At 39.8% G+C, this 17421-nt stretch overlaps 1 protein-coding gene across 1 annotated transcript in view; it reads right to left on the bottom strand.

The window, feature by feature from the left end:
- The window catches only part of LOC127573747 (regulator of microtubule dynamics protein 3-like), a 232083-nt gene that overhangs the window by 170128 nt on the left and 44534 nt on the right, over positions 1-17421 (bottom strand). Inside the window, exon 6 of the mRNA XM_052026311.1 lies at positions 12175-12235. Coding sequence (XP_051882271.1) covers positions 12175-12235 — 61 coding nt within the window. The remainder of the gene's footprint in view (positions 1-12174; positions 12236-17421) is intronic.

The following is a 17421-nucleotide window of genomic DNA, read 5'->3' as shown; positions in this document are numbered from 1 at the left end:
TGTAAAGCCTCATCTGTGAATGTGTTGCGAGCTTTTCCCAGCAATGTTGCAAGAGAGAAGGAATTGCACGTTTGCACCATATCCTGAAGTATTCCTATCTTTTCATTCATATTGTGCTAGAACATAAATAGGATGTTTATAGCTGGTGACCAGGTATCTTAAGGCTTTCATTAAGGGTAATGGCCGACTATTAGCCACCATTTCTGCAAATCATTTTGGCAAATACTTGTTGGAAGCCTGGCATGTATGTGGCAGAGATCTTGTGCTGTAGCTTGGGGGTCCATTCACTTGATTCAGTGTGGTCCTCTGTTACGTCACAGCCCAGATGAAGTTGGGAATGTTACCTTCCTCTTCCTCCTGCTTCTCTTCCTTTCAGTTCTATTTCAGTTTGTGACATGTCTCCTGCTGTAGAAGTTAAAGATGGATTTTTAAACTACAGGAATATTGCACTGCCAATCTAACTAGCGGTTTTAAGCAGCAGAAGAGCAGACACAAAGGATAAGTCTACTGAGTAAGTGTGGGTGGAGGTCAGAAACAGGAAGGGAGCGATCACTCTATTGGGAGTATTCAATAGAACCACCCCCCCCCCCGCCCCCCCCCCCAATAGCCACCAGGACACTGAGGAGCAGATAAGTAGGCAGATTTTGGAAAGGTGCAAAGATAACTGGGTTGTTGTCATGGGAGACTTCAACTTCCCTAATATTGATTGGTACCTCCTTAGTGCAAAAGGTTTAGATGGGGCAGAATTTGTCAAGTGTGAACAGGAAGGATCCCTGACATATAATGTGGACAGGCCAACTAGAGGAGAGGCCATTCTGGATCTAGTACTAGGCAATGAACCTGGTCAGGTGACAGACCTCTCGGTGGGTAAGCATTTCAGGGATAGTGACCACAACTCCCTGACCTTTAGCATAGCCATAGACAGGGATAGGAGCAGACGATATGGGAAAGTTTTTAACTGGGGGAGGGCTAATTAAGACGGTATTAGGCAAGATCTTGGGAGCGTAAATTGGGAACAGATGTTCTCAGGAAAATGCACAGAAGAAATGTGGAGGCTGTTTAGGGAGCACTTGCATGGGGTTCCAGATAGGTTTGTTCCACTGAGACAAGGAAAGGATGGTAGGTAAAGGAACCATGGTTGACAAAAGAGGTGAAATATTTAGTCAAGAGGAAGAATGAAGCATACTTAAGCTTTAGGAAGCAAAAACCAGGCAGGGCTCTTAAGTATTTTAAGGTAGCCAGGAAGGAGCTTAAGAAGGAACTTAGGAGAGCTACAAGGGGACATGAGAAGGCCTTGGCGAGTAGAATTAAGGAAAACCCCAAGGCCTTCTATACGTACGTAAAGAACAGAAGATGACTAGAGTGAGGGTAGGACCGCTCAGGGATAAAGGGGGAAACATGTGCATGGAAGAGGTGGTGGAAGGGGAGGTCCTTAATGAATACTTTGCTTCAGTGTTCACTAGGGAGAGGGAATTTGACGAATGTGAGGTCATCATAGTAAAGGCTAATGTGCTGGAGCATGTTGAGGTGAAGAGGTAGTGTTAGAGCTTCTGAAAAACATTAGGATAGATAAGTCCCCGGGACTGGATGGAATATGCCCCAGGTTACTATGGGAGGTGAGGGAAGAGATTGCTGGGCGTTGACGATGATATTTGCATCCTCCCTGGCCACAGGAGTGGTACCAGAGGATTGGAGGATGTCAAATGTTGTTCCCTTCCTCAAGAAAGGTAATAGGGTTAATCCTGTGAATTATAGACCAGTGAGTCTTACATCAGTGGTAGGCAGACTATTGGAGAAGATTCTTAGGGACAGGATTTATGAGCATTTGGAGAAGCATAGTCGTATGAGGGATAGTCAGCCTGGCTTTGTGGGGGCAGATCATGCCTTGTGAGCCTAATTGAGTTTTTCGAGGAGGTGACAAAACAAAGACGAAGGTAGAGCAGCAGATGTGGTGTATATGGACTTATATGGTCTTATATGGTAGACTCATCCAGAAAGTCATGAGGCATGGGATCCATGGAGACTTGGCTACATGGATTCGGAATTGGCTTGCCCACAGAAGGCAGAGGGTGGGTAGTAGATGGAGAGTATTCTGCCTGGAGGTTGGTGACCAGTGGTGTTCCGCAGGGGTCTGTTCTGGGACCCCTGCTCTTTGTGACTTTTATAAATGACTTGGATGAGGAAGTGAGGAGATGGGTTAGTAAGTTTGCAGATGACACAATGGTTGGAGGGGTTGTGGATAGTGGAGAAGGTTGGCGTAGGTTACAACAGGATATCGACAGGATGCAGAGTTGGGCGGAGAAGTGGCAGATGGAGTTCAATCTGGAAAAACGTGAAGTGATACACTTTGGATGAATGAGCATGAAGGCAGGATTCTTAGCAGTGTGGAGGAACAGAGGGATCTTGGGGTCCAAGTCCATTGATCCCTCAAAGTTGCCATGCAAGTTGATAGGGTAGTTAAGAAGGTGTATGATGTGCTGGTCTTCATTAGTCGGGGGACTGAATTCAAAAGCCACAAGGTAATGTTACAACTCTATAGAAATTTGGTTAGACCACACTTGGAGTACTGTGTTCAGTTCTGGTCACCTCATTATAGGAAGGATATGGAAGCTTTAGAGAGGGTGCAGAGGAGATTTACCAGGATGCTGCCTGGATTAGAGGACATGTCTTAAGAGGAAAGGTTGAGCGAGCTAGGGCTTTTCTCTTTGGAGCGACGCAGGATGAGGGGTGACTTGATAGAGGTGTATAAGATTATGAGGGGCATAGACAGAGTGGACAGCCAGCACCTTTTCCCCAGGGTGGCAATAGCCAATACCAGAGCACATCAGTTTTAGGTCAGAGGAGGAATGTTCAGGGGAGAGGTCAGAGGTAGGTTCTTTACACTGAGAATGGTGGGTGCCTGGAACTTACAGCCAGGGGTAGTTGTAGATACAATAGGGAAATTTAGAAGGCTCTTAAATAGGCACATGGAAGTAAGTAAAATGGAGGGTTTGGGGCTGTGCAGGAAGGAAGGGTTAGATTGATCATGGGGTTGGTTTTCATATGGTTTGGCACAACATTGTGGGCCGAAGGACCTGTACTGTTCTATGTTCTAGACCTATTTAACGAATATACACTACTAAAGTTTGCTAACATTTTCATGATCACACACTGAAGCAAAGACCAGTTGCAATAGAGGTACTAGAACACATTAAACTTAAAAAACTCAAAAGGATTTTCAATTTTAAAGCTATTCCATGGCACAATAGAGTCAAGTTTATGCGACCATTATCAAAGGTTGCTTGTTAAAGGTAGTCTGCACTATGGTATGCAGCTTAAATCCTTGGGAGGAATGAATCCAGTCAAATTGGCAGTTTGTTTCAGTGGGGTTATTTGAAGGACATTAGAGTTCCAGACATGAAATCACTTATTTTATTACTCAGCTTTATTTCCCTGAATGTTTCTCAACTATTTCTTATTCTTCTGTTTACTGTATCCAACTGATTATTCCCATTTCTCCTTTCAATCCACTGTTCTGATGGCAGTAGTAAGTGTATAGATATGGCAAGAGCTTCCCGGATGCAGTTATTCAGTATTCTAGTTCAGCTTACAATTCTTTACCATCAACAGTAAGAGCTGGCAAGTTATTAAATCCAAACAGCCAGTCCTGTCCTACACTCAACTCAATCATTTGATCATTTCTCCTAAACATTTTCTCTGTGTCCCTTTTGGATATTCATTCTCCATCAGTTCCTTTTCTTAGAAACACACATTGCTCAACATGTTTTCAGAGAAAGTAATTCCTCAGACTTGTGCAAAAAAAATGTCTTTGCTACTTTTCTTTCACCAGTCTAAACTACTCCTCCTCCAGGGTCCACATTCACAACGATGTGCTGCAAATCACTCTATTCATGCACAACTGAAACACCAAATATCATAATCACTTCTTTTACATTGGGTGCAGGAGTAAATGGTGCTGATGTGTTAAATGTTTTAAATATTGTGAATCCATAAATTGTGACTCTGAGGCATAATACCTATTTTCCCTCGTGACTCTGATAATATTGTGGTCTCTGTTCTCCCACCCCCCCCATTTTAGAAATAGCCTCCCTTTGCAAAAGTGCCTTCAACATAATATATGGCAATAAATACTCAGCAATTTCCTCTTTTGCCTGGGATACCTTAATACTTTCACTATTGCTGTAGCCAAGCGAATTTACCAACATAGGGATTTTGTCTGCAGATCTGTATGCCTCCATGTCACACTAGATGAGACCTACCAAGAAACTTGAAAAATACTATTTTTCCTCCAATTAAATGTTACAGAAAAACAACCTGCTTCTATAATATATTGCGAGAACACACTGTGAAGATTCCATAGTCCAGTTCTCATGACTTATGTTTATATAATCCACTGCAATATACTTCTATGTCTTTATTAACATGTACATATTATTTGCTAAGTGAAAAGGAATTCAAAGAAAAAAGCAAACTCCTGCAGAGGGCTCTTGTTTCTGGGAATGATGTTTACATAAATTGGGATATAGCATTCCCTGCAAACAGAATACTGAACTGTGTCATAAAGGTGTGACAAAGGTGCATGCAGAAGTCAAACTAAAGTAGGAATTCCACATTGACTTCATAAATATGTTTTCTAGTCTGAATAGAGTACCATTTTGGGATAAATGTATTGTGTAGTATCAAAAGAATCTGTTTACCAGTACATTCTAATGTTGGATCAGTGCTGTGGAATGAAATACTTTCTATTTCTGACCTCTAACATTGAAATTAAACATCTTCAGGTCAGAACTTGAAAATATTTAATAATTCGATGCCAAGTAATGTTTCCTTTGCTCTGCCCATCTCAGAACTGCACTTGAGTGACATTCCCCCCCCCCCCACTTCTCCAACAGCCTTCCTGAGTAAATTTGAATGCTCGGTCACAGACTAAATTGATTGCCCAAATGTCAGGTTTTGATCACAGCTGTAAACTCATAACTTTTATAGGATATATTTTTAAATTCTGTTGTTTTTCCTATCCAAAGCATTCAATTATGTCACAAGAGTTTTAATGTTTTCCAGTGATATAATTTCAGTGCTAGCACAGGAAATAATTTTCAAGAGATTACAGGAAATCTGTACATCTTGTCAACAAGAATTGCACGCAATCACTAATATGCCAATATAAAAGTGAGAAGGTTATGGACTGAAGTCCCATTGTAGGGAATTGAGTATAAAATCTCAATTTCAACACTGGGAGACTGTTACAGAGTTAGAAATGCTATTTTTCAGATGGAACATTGAACCAAGGCCTCACCTGCCCTCTTAAGTGAACATAAAAAGCCTATGGCGTTAATCTGAAAGGGAAGAATGGATGTCTCTATTTCTTCCTTCCAAACAGGATTGAGACTTAACAATTACATTCCTGGTTGAGGACAAATGAATTTCCTCAGAGCTTATTTTCACAGATGTAGACAATTTTAGAAAACAACCAACTTCCAGTCCTGGACAAAAATCCTACTGTAGCTTTGTATGATAGACACAGGCTCAACCAAAAGACTTAAACTTCTGATGTAATGGAAGTAAATAGTTAATTACCTTTTATCTTGCCTCTGGAACTGATAGGATTAAAAATTCTTCTGGCACTTAAGTCCAGCCACACAGTTAATGCAAAACTTAATGTTCACTGGCAGAGATATTGCCTGAAGCAGGTGCAGTGTAAAAGTGCTGACATCAGGTGATGCCAGCACATTTACATAGTGCACCGGTGGCATCTGGTGGCAGAAACCAAGTACAACTGGAAAGATAGAGTCAAAGAGCAATACAGCACAGATAAGGCCATTCGGCCCAACTAGTCATGCTGATCACGGTGTCCACCCAACTAGTCCCAATTTCCTGCATTCTGCCCCTATCCCTCTAAGCCCCACCTCTCCATGTACCTAAGTTCTTCTTAAATGATACTATTGTACCTGCCTCAATCACTTCCTCTGGCAGCTCTTTCCATATACTCACCACCCTCTGCATGCAAAAGATGCCCCTCAGGTTTCAGGTCCCTTTTAAATCTTTCCCCTCTCACCCAAAATCTTTGCCCCCTAGTTTTGGACTCCCATACCCTGGGGAAAAGACTGTTACACTCAACCTTATCTATCCCTTTCATAATTTTAAGCACTTCTGTAAGGTCACCCCTCATTCTCCTACATTCCAAGGAATAAAGACCTAGCCTGGCCAACTCCTCCCTATAACTCAAGCACTCTAAGTCCTGGCAACATCCTCATAAATATTTTCTGCACTCTTTCCAGTTTAACCACATCTTTCCTATAACAGGGTGACCAGAACTGCACACAGTATTCCAAGTGCAGCCTCACCAATGACTTATACAACTGCAACATAATGTCCCAGCTCCTATACCCAGTGCCCTGACTGATGAAGGCTAGCGAGCTAAAGGCCTTTTTCACCACCCTGTCTACCTGTGACACTTCTTTCAACGAACTTTGCACTTGTACTCCTAGGTCCCTCTGTTCCATTACACTCCTTAGTGCCCTACTATTCATAATATAAGTACTATACTGGTTTGACTTTCCAAAATGCATCACCTCACACTTATCTGTACTGAAATCCATTTGGCACTCCTCGGCCCACTTCCCTAACTGATCAAGATCCCCCTGTAATCTACGAAAACCTTCTTCACTTTCTGGGCGGCACGGTAGTGTAGCGGCTAGCGCGACGCTATTACAGCACCAGCGATTGGGGTTCAATTCCCGTCGCTGTCTGTAAGGAGTTTGTACGTTCTCCCGTGTCTGCGTGGGTTTCCTCCGGGTGCTCCGGTTTCCTCCCACATTCTAAAGACGTACGGGTAGATTAATTTGGGTTTAAAATGGGTGGCGCGGACTCGTTGGGCCGGAAGGGCCTGTTACCATGCTGTAAATAAAATTTAATTTAAAAAATATTTAAACTATCAACACCACCTACTAATTTTGTGTCATCTGCAAACTTACTGATCAAGCCTTGTGCATTCGCATCCAAATCACTTATATAAATAACAAACAACAAGGGTCCCCTGCGGCACACCACTAGTCACTGGTCTCCATTCCGAGAAACAACTTTCAACCACCACTCTCTGCTTCCTACCACCAAGCCAATTTTCAATAAAAGAGCTGCAAATTAAATTTAAAACAACAGAAAATAGTTGATCAATTAGAATTTGAAAAGACTGAAGACTAATTGTAGTTTTTAACCCAACTGGCTCATTTTGGGAAGGAAAACTGATGTTTTTTTAAATGGTTGACTTCAAACCTGAAATGGACAAGCTGAAGTATGAGAGGAAAACCCGGAGGAACCACGTGGCTTTGATCACAGCATCAATTCAGAGGCACAAGTTGACTTTGCAATTTCCTCCGCAGTAACATTGAAAGGCGTGTGCCAATATTGGAATAACAATTGAATAGATTAATCATGCAACAACTTCACAGAAGCATACTTATCAATGTCTCAGACTCCTCCATCCTATTCCTGAGTGAGAGTACAAAGCCACTAGAGGTGGAAGAACTCTGAAAATGTTGGAACAGAAGGCTGTTAAAACCTTCAATAATGAAGTCCCATGACATCAGCAAACATGGGTAAGGAAACCTTTAGCCGATTACCAGCCATCACTCTCCCTCAGCTGAGAGGGAGCTGTTGAAAGTCGCCCTGTTGAAAGTCACTTGGAAGATCACTAAGGAAGATATGCCATGTGATGTGGGAGTTCAATGGGCATTTCTAGGTATAGTTTGGTATACAGCCATCAAGCAAGCTATGCTAAATTCTGAAGAACACAGCTGCCTGACTAGACTCATGGCACTTAATAAGAGAACTATCACAAAGAAAAAAACTTTCACCTTGACCTCATCAATCAACCCACACCAGATGCAATAAATGAAAATATTGGTAAAAATGACCATTGTGCAGCCCTTCAAGAGACAAAGTTTCCTCTTTACTTTGGGGATACCATACACTACCAACATGCTGTGATGTCCCTGTTGGTAATTGCCTGTATTCCACCACAATCTGTACCACATGGCCTACTTGCCCCTTAGCCTATCATTAAAATCATACAATCTTGAATAAATAAGTGCAGAAACTGATGAAACTACAGTGAAAGACAGCCATAAATGGGTGGACAATTAAAGAAAGAGGAGGAAACCCCATAAATATCCCCATCCTTAACCATGTCAGTGCCCAGCAAGACAATGTAAAAGGCAAAGATGAAATATGAAGTCTGAAGTTCTCATAATTATCTTTAACATAAGTGTCCAGGATATTAAGTAGCAGTTAAGCACATGATACAGCAAAACAACAGGTCTTGACAATATCTTGACTTCAGTACTGGAGGCTTATTCTCCAGATCTAGTCACATCCCCAGCCAGTGCAACTATTAAAATAGGCAACTATCCAATAAAGTAGAAAATAACAAAAGACATATCATTTTGTTGTATAATCTAATTTGGCCAATTACTGGCGATCAATCTACTTAAATTCTCACCAAAGTGATGGGAGCTGTTATTAATAGTGCTACTGAGGAGGATACTCAACACAACTTGCTTTCTGAAGCTCAGTTTGAGCTCCTTCAGGAAAACTCAGTTCTAGTCCACATTAGTTATCATTTATTAGCCTCAGGATTGTCTAAACATGGCGAAAAGAGGACAAACCCAGAAGAAGAAAGTGACTGCCCTTGACATCAAGGAAGAAAATGATGAGCCTTGCACACAAGACCAACTGTAGGGTACAGGAAGATGACTGTCATTTTTGGAGGTCAATCTCAGCCCCAGGATATTATTGCTGGAGTTCCTCGAGGCAGCTTCCATACCAACCATATTCACATGTTTCATAAATTACTTCTCTATCATAACTTCAGAACAGGGTATGCTCGTTCATGATTGCATGGCTCTCAGTTCAACTTGAAACTCCTTAGATAGTAAAACCATCTGTTCCAGAATGCTGCAAGACCTGGCCGGCATCCAGACTTGGACTTATTACATTTACCCAAACAAGTGCCAGACAAATTAACATGTACATACAGCACGAGCAGGTTTAGCTACTTGCCCTCTAAATTCGGTGGCATTGCCAATGTTGTCCCATTTCCACACATCAACTTCCAGAGGTTCACTAATATTTAAGTTTCCATTTAGACAATGCAGGATATTAAAGCAGCAGCTGGTTGGAGACCACATAGTGCAAGGTATCTTTGGTCTCCACAAAAACTTTCTATGACTTAGAAAGCTCTGGTCAAGGGTGTACATAGGAATAAATGCATTTAATCTACAAATACCCCTTAAAATCTCAACTCCGCTGTCTACAAGGTGCACTGGAATATCTCATTAAGATTTCTTCAACAGCATCTTCCAAACCCAAAATCTCTTTCACCTGGAAGGACAAAGGCAGCAGGCAGATAGGAACACTAACACAGTAAAGTTCCCATGGAAATACATCAGTTCAGTGTTGATGGGTCAAAACCTTGGATGTCCCTAGTAAGCAGCACTTTGGGAGTGGTTTAACACATGGAATGGAACAGGTCAAGGTAGCGCTCACTATCACTTTCGCACTGTGGACGGGCAGCAAATCAAACGGCACACAAAGTCCACAAATGAATAAAATATTAAAGCTTTTGCTAAAAATAGAAACAATAAGTTCCTTAACACGGCTGGGCAAATTAATGGAGGGGGGAAGAAATGGTGTGATCATAAAGATTATAGTCAAATGGCCAATTGATAGGTTTTTTGAAAAGCTACAGAATGAAGAACAGCACTTAAAAACTAAATGAACGATTAACCAGAGCATGAACAGATTGACAATTATCGAAAAGCATCCAATATGCAATTAAGCATGCATATTGATCCAATGAGAAAAATCAGATGTACCTATTTTTATTCTAACAGCAATAGGCTTAGCTTTAATACTGCTGCATCTTTGCTCCAGCACTGACTGTCTTGGCTCAGAACAAAATTTGGCTGCAGAGTTAAGATCTGAATCTTAATTCTGGAAATAAGCACAGAGTTACAGACGGGAAAACACTGCACTTGCCAATGAAAACAGTCAGGATTAGCAAACAACGGACTTGGGGATTGAAGGGAAATGAATAAGCAATAGAGAGTAGACCAAGCCTGCCAAGTAATTTTTAATTTTAAAACAAACTTGCACCTCGATAAGATCATATTTTTTTCCTTTTAATACTGAACTTCAACAAACAGAAATCAATCCAGTTGAAGAGGGGCACGTCAGTCATATTCTTGGTCACGTTCATTTGAATCCACATCAAAACGGATTTAAACCAAATCAGTCTAAAATTCCAAAATAAGAAAATGTACTACAAGAGGTATGTTATGAACATATTATGAAACTTGTAATTTTACATGAATGGTTACAGTACATAAGGTGGTACAAAATCTACCTGGTTGTCTGTATCGTCACTAAAGATACACCTATAGATGAAGTAATAATATGTGTGCTACTCTTTACTTATGCTTTCAATAGCTCTTCACAGCTCCAAGGGTTCAGTTTCAATCCTGACCTTAGGTGCTGTCTGTGTGGGGTTTACACATTCTTCCTATGTCCGTGTAGGACACAGGGTGCTCAAATTTCCTCCATCACAAAGAAGTGCTAGTGGGTTAATTGGCTACAGCAAGTTAAACCTTTAGAGATAAGTGTAAAAAAAAATCAAGAGAACTAGTTGTATGTGAGGCAGAATAAACTGCTGAGCTACAGGGAAAGAAAGGAAAATGAGACTGACAGGATTGCTTTGCTGGGCTGAATGGCCTCGTTTCAAGCATTAAGCAAGGTTTAAGTAAAACTGAAACCAAAACTTGGAAGTAAAGCTCCACCATATTCAAAATTAAATATATATTATGAAGGTTCAAAATGAGCACTTTCTTTCTATGACATGCACATACCTATGAAGACTGAACAGAGGATGAAATTAATATAAGAAATGGTAGGAGTAGGCCATGTGCCTGCTCTGCCATTCAATAATATCTCGGCTGATCTGACCTTGGCTCTACTTTCACTTTCCTACTTATTCTCCGTAATCTTTACAGAGCAAAAATCCATCTCAGCCTTGAATATATTCAAGTGTTTCAGCCTCCATGACTACCTGCAGTTGAGAATTCCAAACATTTCATAACCTTCTGAGAGAAGAAATTCCTCTTCATCTCTCATAAATGGATGACACCTTTTTTTCTGAAATTATATCCCCTTGTTCTAGATTCCCCATGAAGGAAAACATCCTCAGCATCTGGACTGAAATGAAAGACACAAAATGCAACAAATGAATGCACACAGAATTAGGTCTTAGTTCTAGAAGGCAAATGGATGTTGTATTTAATGGACTGGGAAATGATAGAAAATGCTTCATAGCAAATAGTAAGCAATTTTACAGGAGTACTACCAAAACATACATCTTAGTCATAGCTCTGTATTCTTGATACTGAGGATTCAGTATCGGCTTCCAAGAGATAAAATGCCTACTTACTCAGCTAAGCACAAGTTATTCTTGTTGTTAGTTGCAAATGGTCATGTTTTCATAAAGCTGTGGCAAAACAGTTCAATGATGTATTCTCTCCTAAATTCAGTGAGAAATAACTGGAATACTAAGAAAATGCAGTGGGGAAGAATTAAACCAATTGCACCTTCCCCAATAGCAAATCAACTTTTGTAAAGTATTTGACAAAACCACCACTCAAATTATCCACAATTAGTAGCAGTATTCAATAAATCTCACAATAGTTTGAATGTGCTCTCTACATCACTGTTGAAAACAAAAACAAACAATAAAATATATGCGTTTTGGATAGGAATCTGGATTCACCTGCATCCTGTCAGGAGGGCATGTTGTGAAACTCATGTACCATTGACATTTAAAACCGAGATAATGCATTGTTTGCATAAGTAAGAAAAGGATGTTAAGCAGTTCTTAAAGTGATATAATTACACATTAGTGACAGATTACAACAGATCCTGTACCTCACTTTCCTATCTGTTGGCCTTTCCTCCAAAAGACTTTAAAAACCTAAACAACTGAGAATCTGCAGTCCTCTACAGAATTCCTAATATTTACAACCCATTGAATGAAGATATTCCTCTTCAATCCTAAATTTAAAAAAAATTCTATTCTGACTTATATGCACTGAATATTTCTGTTCTCAGTGTGGACAGTCTTATACATACCACTTGTGGCATTCTGCACTTGAGTCATCTTGCTGAAGACCAGTTTTTGCTGCCTCTTTTCCTGAGGAAAAAAATAACAAGGCAGACATTTATCAGATGGAGAGTGAGCACACTACAAGCTGAATTTATCACTGCTGAATTCCTTGAATTTGACAAAGCAGGGCTACATCCAATGGTGAATCATTCACACAAGTGATAATTTGACCTAAATTATGAATAAAGACTCTCACTGATCTCAATACAAATGTCTCTAAATTATTGAACAATAAATTAAAATTATGCTCTAATAGAGCTGCAAAGCAACCTCACGTTAGATGAGCATGGTTCTTAAAAAGTGTGAAGTTTTAAATCAATCAAACCAGATTCCCCCACAACTAACAACAGCAAAAAGAAAATAGTGGGATTTAATAGGATTTTCTTCAAAGTAAAATTTACTAAAAGCAAAATAAAAACTGCTGGAGAAACAGGGTGCGTCAAGCAGCATCTGTAGAGGCAAAAGGATGGTCGACATTTCAGGTTGAGACCCTGCATCAGGACTGAGAGTGTAGAAGGAAGATAGCCAATATAAAGAGGTGAGAGGGAGGGATGACACAGGGGCTGGTAGGTGATAGGTAGAACCAGGTGAGGTGATTGATGATGGGCAGATGGAGCTAGGTGGGGGAAGGGGTTTGAAACAAAGGCTGGAAGGTGAAAAATGGAACCAGATGAGGGATTCATGATGGGCAGATGGAGGAGGGTACCAAATCTAGGTAACGTGGGGAGGGAATAGGAAAGGTGAACAAAGTGAGAGAGTACCTAGGTGGACCAGTAGGAGTGGTAAAGGAATACAGCAATAGTGGGTTACCTCAAACTGAAAAACTCAATGTTCATACCAATGGGTTGTAGACTATGCAAGCAGAATACAAGGTGTTGTTCTTCTTTATTAATAGCACTTTTATACCTTGTTCAACTTTTTTTTAAATCTTGAAAAAGGTATTTATCACACTTGGAACCACTAATATAAAAGAAAAAACTTTTTGGCATCATCCATGACACTAAAGATTTTTCTTCCTTTCCAAGTATTCATCCAGTGCAATTTTGGAAGTTAGTATTGGATCTATTTTCATTGCTTTTTTAGGGTAATGTAGAATGGAAAAAAATAGGCTTCACATTTCAAATATTATTAATAGTTTCTGATGCAATTAGAGTTGCTCCCAAAAGGGCCCCATCTTGAACAAAAACTCCTGCTGTCATTTTCCACCTTTTCTCCCCCCTTATGGAAGCCTGCTGATAATTGGAACTATTTGTGCAACAGCAGTTGGCACAAACCACAAGCAATGATCTGTGACATTTTGTTTTACTCACTTATGGGATGTAAACACTTATTGTCCATTGAGGTAGCGGTATGAGATCGTGATGACAAGCTATTTCTTAAACCACAGCAGTTCCTGTGGTGAAAGTGTTCTAACAGTGCAGTTGGGTAGGGAATTCCATATATGTATTTGCATTGCCATTTAAACAATGCCAATATATTTTCAAGACAGAGGTGAATTTACAGTGGCATTCTTCAGTCTTTGTTTCAACCAAGGCCGCAATAACACCTGGACCTGAGATATCCGAGGGAAGTCCAATATGAGTACTGGTACGCAGGTTAATGGCGAGTTAAGTATCATTTGAAACTACTGTCAATGACATGTTCCCTCACTTTGATAATAGTTGAGAGTAGACTCTTGGGGATAGTAATTGCCAGCACTAGATTTTTACTGCTTTCAGTGAACAGACATACTAGAGAAACTTTCTGCACTGTAGGGTAGATGCCAATGTAATAACTGTACAGCTGGAAATTAATAATAACATTGGTAATGTGGAGATGAGGATTTTTCATACTACATTATGATCAGTCTAAAATGGCAAAGAAAACAAGTCCAACAATAACTTTCAAAATCACATTGCATAAATACTTGAAATGGAAAAAAATCTTTCATGCATGAAGGATGCCAAAAAAAGTCTTTCTTTTAATTGAGTACTTCCAAGCTTGACAAATACCACTTTTGGACAACCTATTTCTACATCTGTAGCACTACCCAACTCCACCCTGGTCTCACTTGTCTTAAAACCTTTGGCATGAGGACTTGGGAAGAAATGTATAGCGGGCTGAATGGGCACAGCCCAAAGGTTGTGATGTTGTCAATGTGTTTGACAAGGAAATATCAATGGATGTTGTCTATATGAACTACAAAAGCATATGATAAGGTTCCATACAAGAAATTATCAAGAAACAAAGTGGATAAAATTGGAAGTAACCTTGTGACGTGGGTTGGCAATTGATTGGGAGTCAGGAGACAGCAATGATAAGGGGTACATTCTCAAATTTGAGAACTATTCACTTTGGATTTGAGAAAGGCATATCAAAATATTTTCCTCATGATGACAGACCAAAGGATTAGGAGAAGCAAAGAGATTTAGGGTTGCTGTTCAGAGGAAAATGGTTGTTCTTGTATATGAATCACTTAAAGTTAACATACAGTTACAGCATGCAATCAGGAAGGCAAACAACATGCTGTCCTCTACTGCAAGAAGATTTGAGTACAAAAGTAGAGATGTACTGGTCGAATAATGTAGGGCCTTGATGAGAATGTATCTGGAATATGGTGTACAATGCTGGTCTCCCTACCCAAGGAAGTATATACTTGTGGATAAAGTGCAGTAAAGGTTCATCAGATTTATCCCACAATTTGGGTTTGTCATGCGAGGGATTAATCAGACTGAACCTACGTTCTCAATTTTAGAAGAATGAGAGGTAATCCCATTGAAACATATAAAATTCTTACAGGGCTTAACAGGGTAGGTGGAGGGATGTTTCCCCTGACTGGATTGTCTGGAACCAGGATCACAATCTCAAAATAAGGGGTTGGCCATTCGGAACAGATGAGAAAAACTTTGGAAGTTTCTACCTAAAAGTGTTATGGATGCTCAGTTACTGAGCATATTCAAGACAGAGATTGATAGATCTTGGATATTAAGGAATATGGTTTTAGAGTAGCAAGAGGAACTGAAATAAAATGAGAGCATCTTTCAGGATGGTGAAGAAAGCATGAAGGGGTGAACAGCCTATGCTTGCCTTTATTTCTCATACTCTTGTATGCCATGAACACGAAACATTGAAAGCTGGTGTACAAATACAAAAACAATCAAAAATAATAATTCAAAAGTGAAAGGTATGTTATAGTTGTATAGAGGCACATTTAAGAGTAACGCATTCAGTTTTGGGCATCCATTCTCAGACAGGACACATAGAAGATCTCCAATCTAAATATCTGTAGTTCTGAAACATCAGAATCTGAACTTCAATGGACACGTCCAGGAAATGTTAACAAATATAATAAACATATTAAAATAAAAGACTGATTGTAAAATTTTAAAATAGTTTCATGGTATTTATTTTCAAATTACATCAGGTACACAAAAATTCTGACCTCCGATATAGATCAGTACCTATAATCTGAATTTATCCAAAATTCAAGTGGATCTCTTCCTTTGTGTGTTCGAGGTAAAGTACAAGAATCAGAACAACAGCTAAACGATCAAATGAGGACAGGTTACATAAGCTTGGTTTGTAGTTCTGAATTTAGATTGAACCATAGAAGAAACAAGGCATAGCATAGATACTAAACATGACAATAGAGAGAAAACAAGATAGCGGGACTAATTTTGGATTTCTGTACCAAAGATCTAGCAAAATTATGATAATCAAATGAGGTCTTTCTATTTTATTAATTTCTTTGCCTCTACATTCAGCATTTGCTCAGCTGTTAGGAGTAATACTCAGTGGCATAGATGTGGTTGATAATGAGGTCAATTGGTGAGACTGCAAATTTATAATCTTTTATGTGCTCCTACAGAGACAATGAGTGACTAAGTATAAAAGATTAGAGCTGTGAGCAAGTGAAAACAAAATCATCTTTTCCACTCTCTCCACTTCTGATACTTCTTAGATAATTCATCCAAATAACCACTGTTAATGTGATGGAAATCAATTTTCTTATTTCATGGCAGGTAAACAAAAAAAATGTGCTGGGGGCATAAGCCTGTAACTGCAATAATCAAGAACAGGCTAGTTACAATGCCTCATTCATTTAAATAGACTGAAAATCACAAGCAAATTACTCTCAAGCAAATCACAAGGCCACAAAACTCCCTTCTATGGAAAATGAAATTCTCTCAGAGTCAGTAGACAGATTTAGAGCTGTGTCATCCCATCTGAAGTGGTTATTAGATATTTTTCTCTCTTTGTTCACCTTTTTCCCCTCCCTTCCCGAACAATCCTCCTCCCCCCGCACACCCCACTTGTTACCCAGAGTTGTTATCCTCATCTACCTGGTTCCAGTTGCCCACATAACTATCTACCTGGGTTTCTTCTCCCTTCACTTACCTTTCATATCCCCTCCTCCACCTGGTTACATCTGCCCATCATCCTTCCCCCTACCATGCCCTCCCACCCCCAATCAGGCTCCACCCATCACCTACCAGCCTCTGTCTCACCCTTCCCTCTCACTTCCATATACTGGCTATTTTTCCTCTACACTCTGCCCTGATGCAGGGTCTCAATCCGAAATGTCACCCATCCCTTTGCCTCTACAGGTGCTGTTTGACCTACTGTGTCCTTCCACCAGCTTGATCCAGATTCCAGCATCTGCAGTCTCTTGTGTCTCTAATCTCCTTTGTGCTGTACCAGTTCTCTGTTCTATTTTAGCTCAAACTGTAGCTGAACAAAAGTGCACAAAAGCACAAATAACGTGATAATGGTCATTTATGCTAAAAATAAATTATTTCTTGAATAATAATTTCCTCTACATGAGAAGAAATGACAATTTCACAGGAGCAATCTACAGCTTCTTGGATTTGACAACTGAAGCTTATGTTTTTCTCCTTTCTATTATTTCACTGGATCCAAGCAGCATTCCACATGATGTCAAAAATCTATCACGAGTTTAAAATTCTGTATTTATTACCATCACTGGCGGCATAGTGACCAAGCTATAGGAATAGCAGTAAAGCTGATTAACTGGAGCAAATACTGATTACCAAATGATAAGTTTTTCCTAAGAGGATAAATGGTTCTCTTAAGTAAAACTTTGTCTCACTTGTCTTTCACTACTTAAACAAACAAGGTATATGGTGTTCATAGAATTGATTAAAATTACAGCTTTGCCATCATCCATCCCCTAAAAATGCACCAACCACATTTTTACCGAATTTGTCCAAGGA

This window comes from Pristis pectinata, chromosome 1 (genome assembly GCF_009764475.1).
Source record: "Pristis pectinata isolate sPriPec2 chromosome 1, sPriPec2.1.pri, whole genome shotgun sequence".
In the NCBI taxonomy this organism is placed as follows: domain Eukaryota; kingdom Metazoa; phylum Chordata; class Chondrichthyes; order Rhinopristiformes; family Pristidae; genus Pristis; species Pristis pectinata.
The sequence above is the reverse complement of the archived record's forward strand: the minus strand, read 5'-3'. Positions and strand labels throughout refer to the sequence as shown.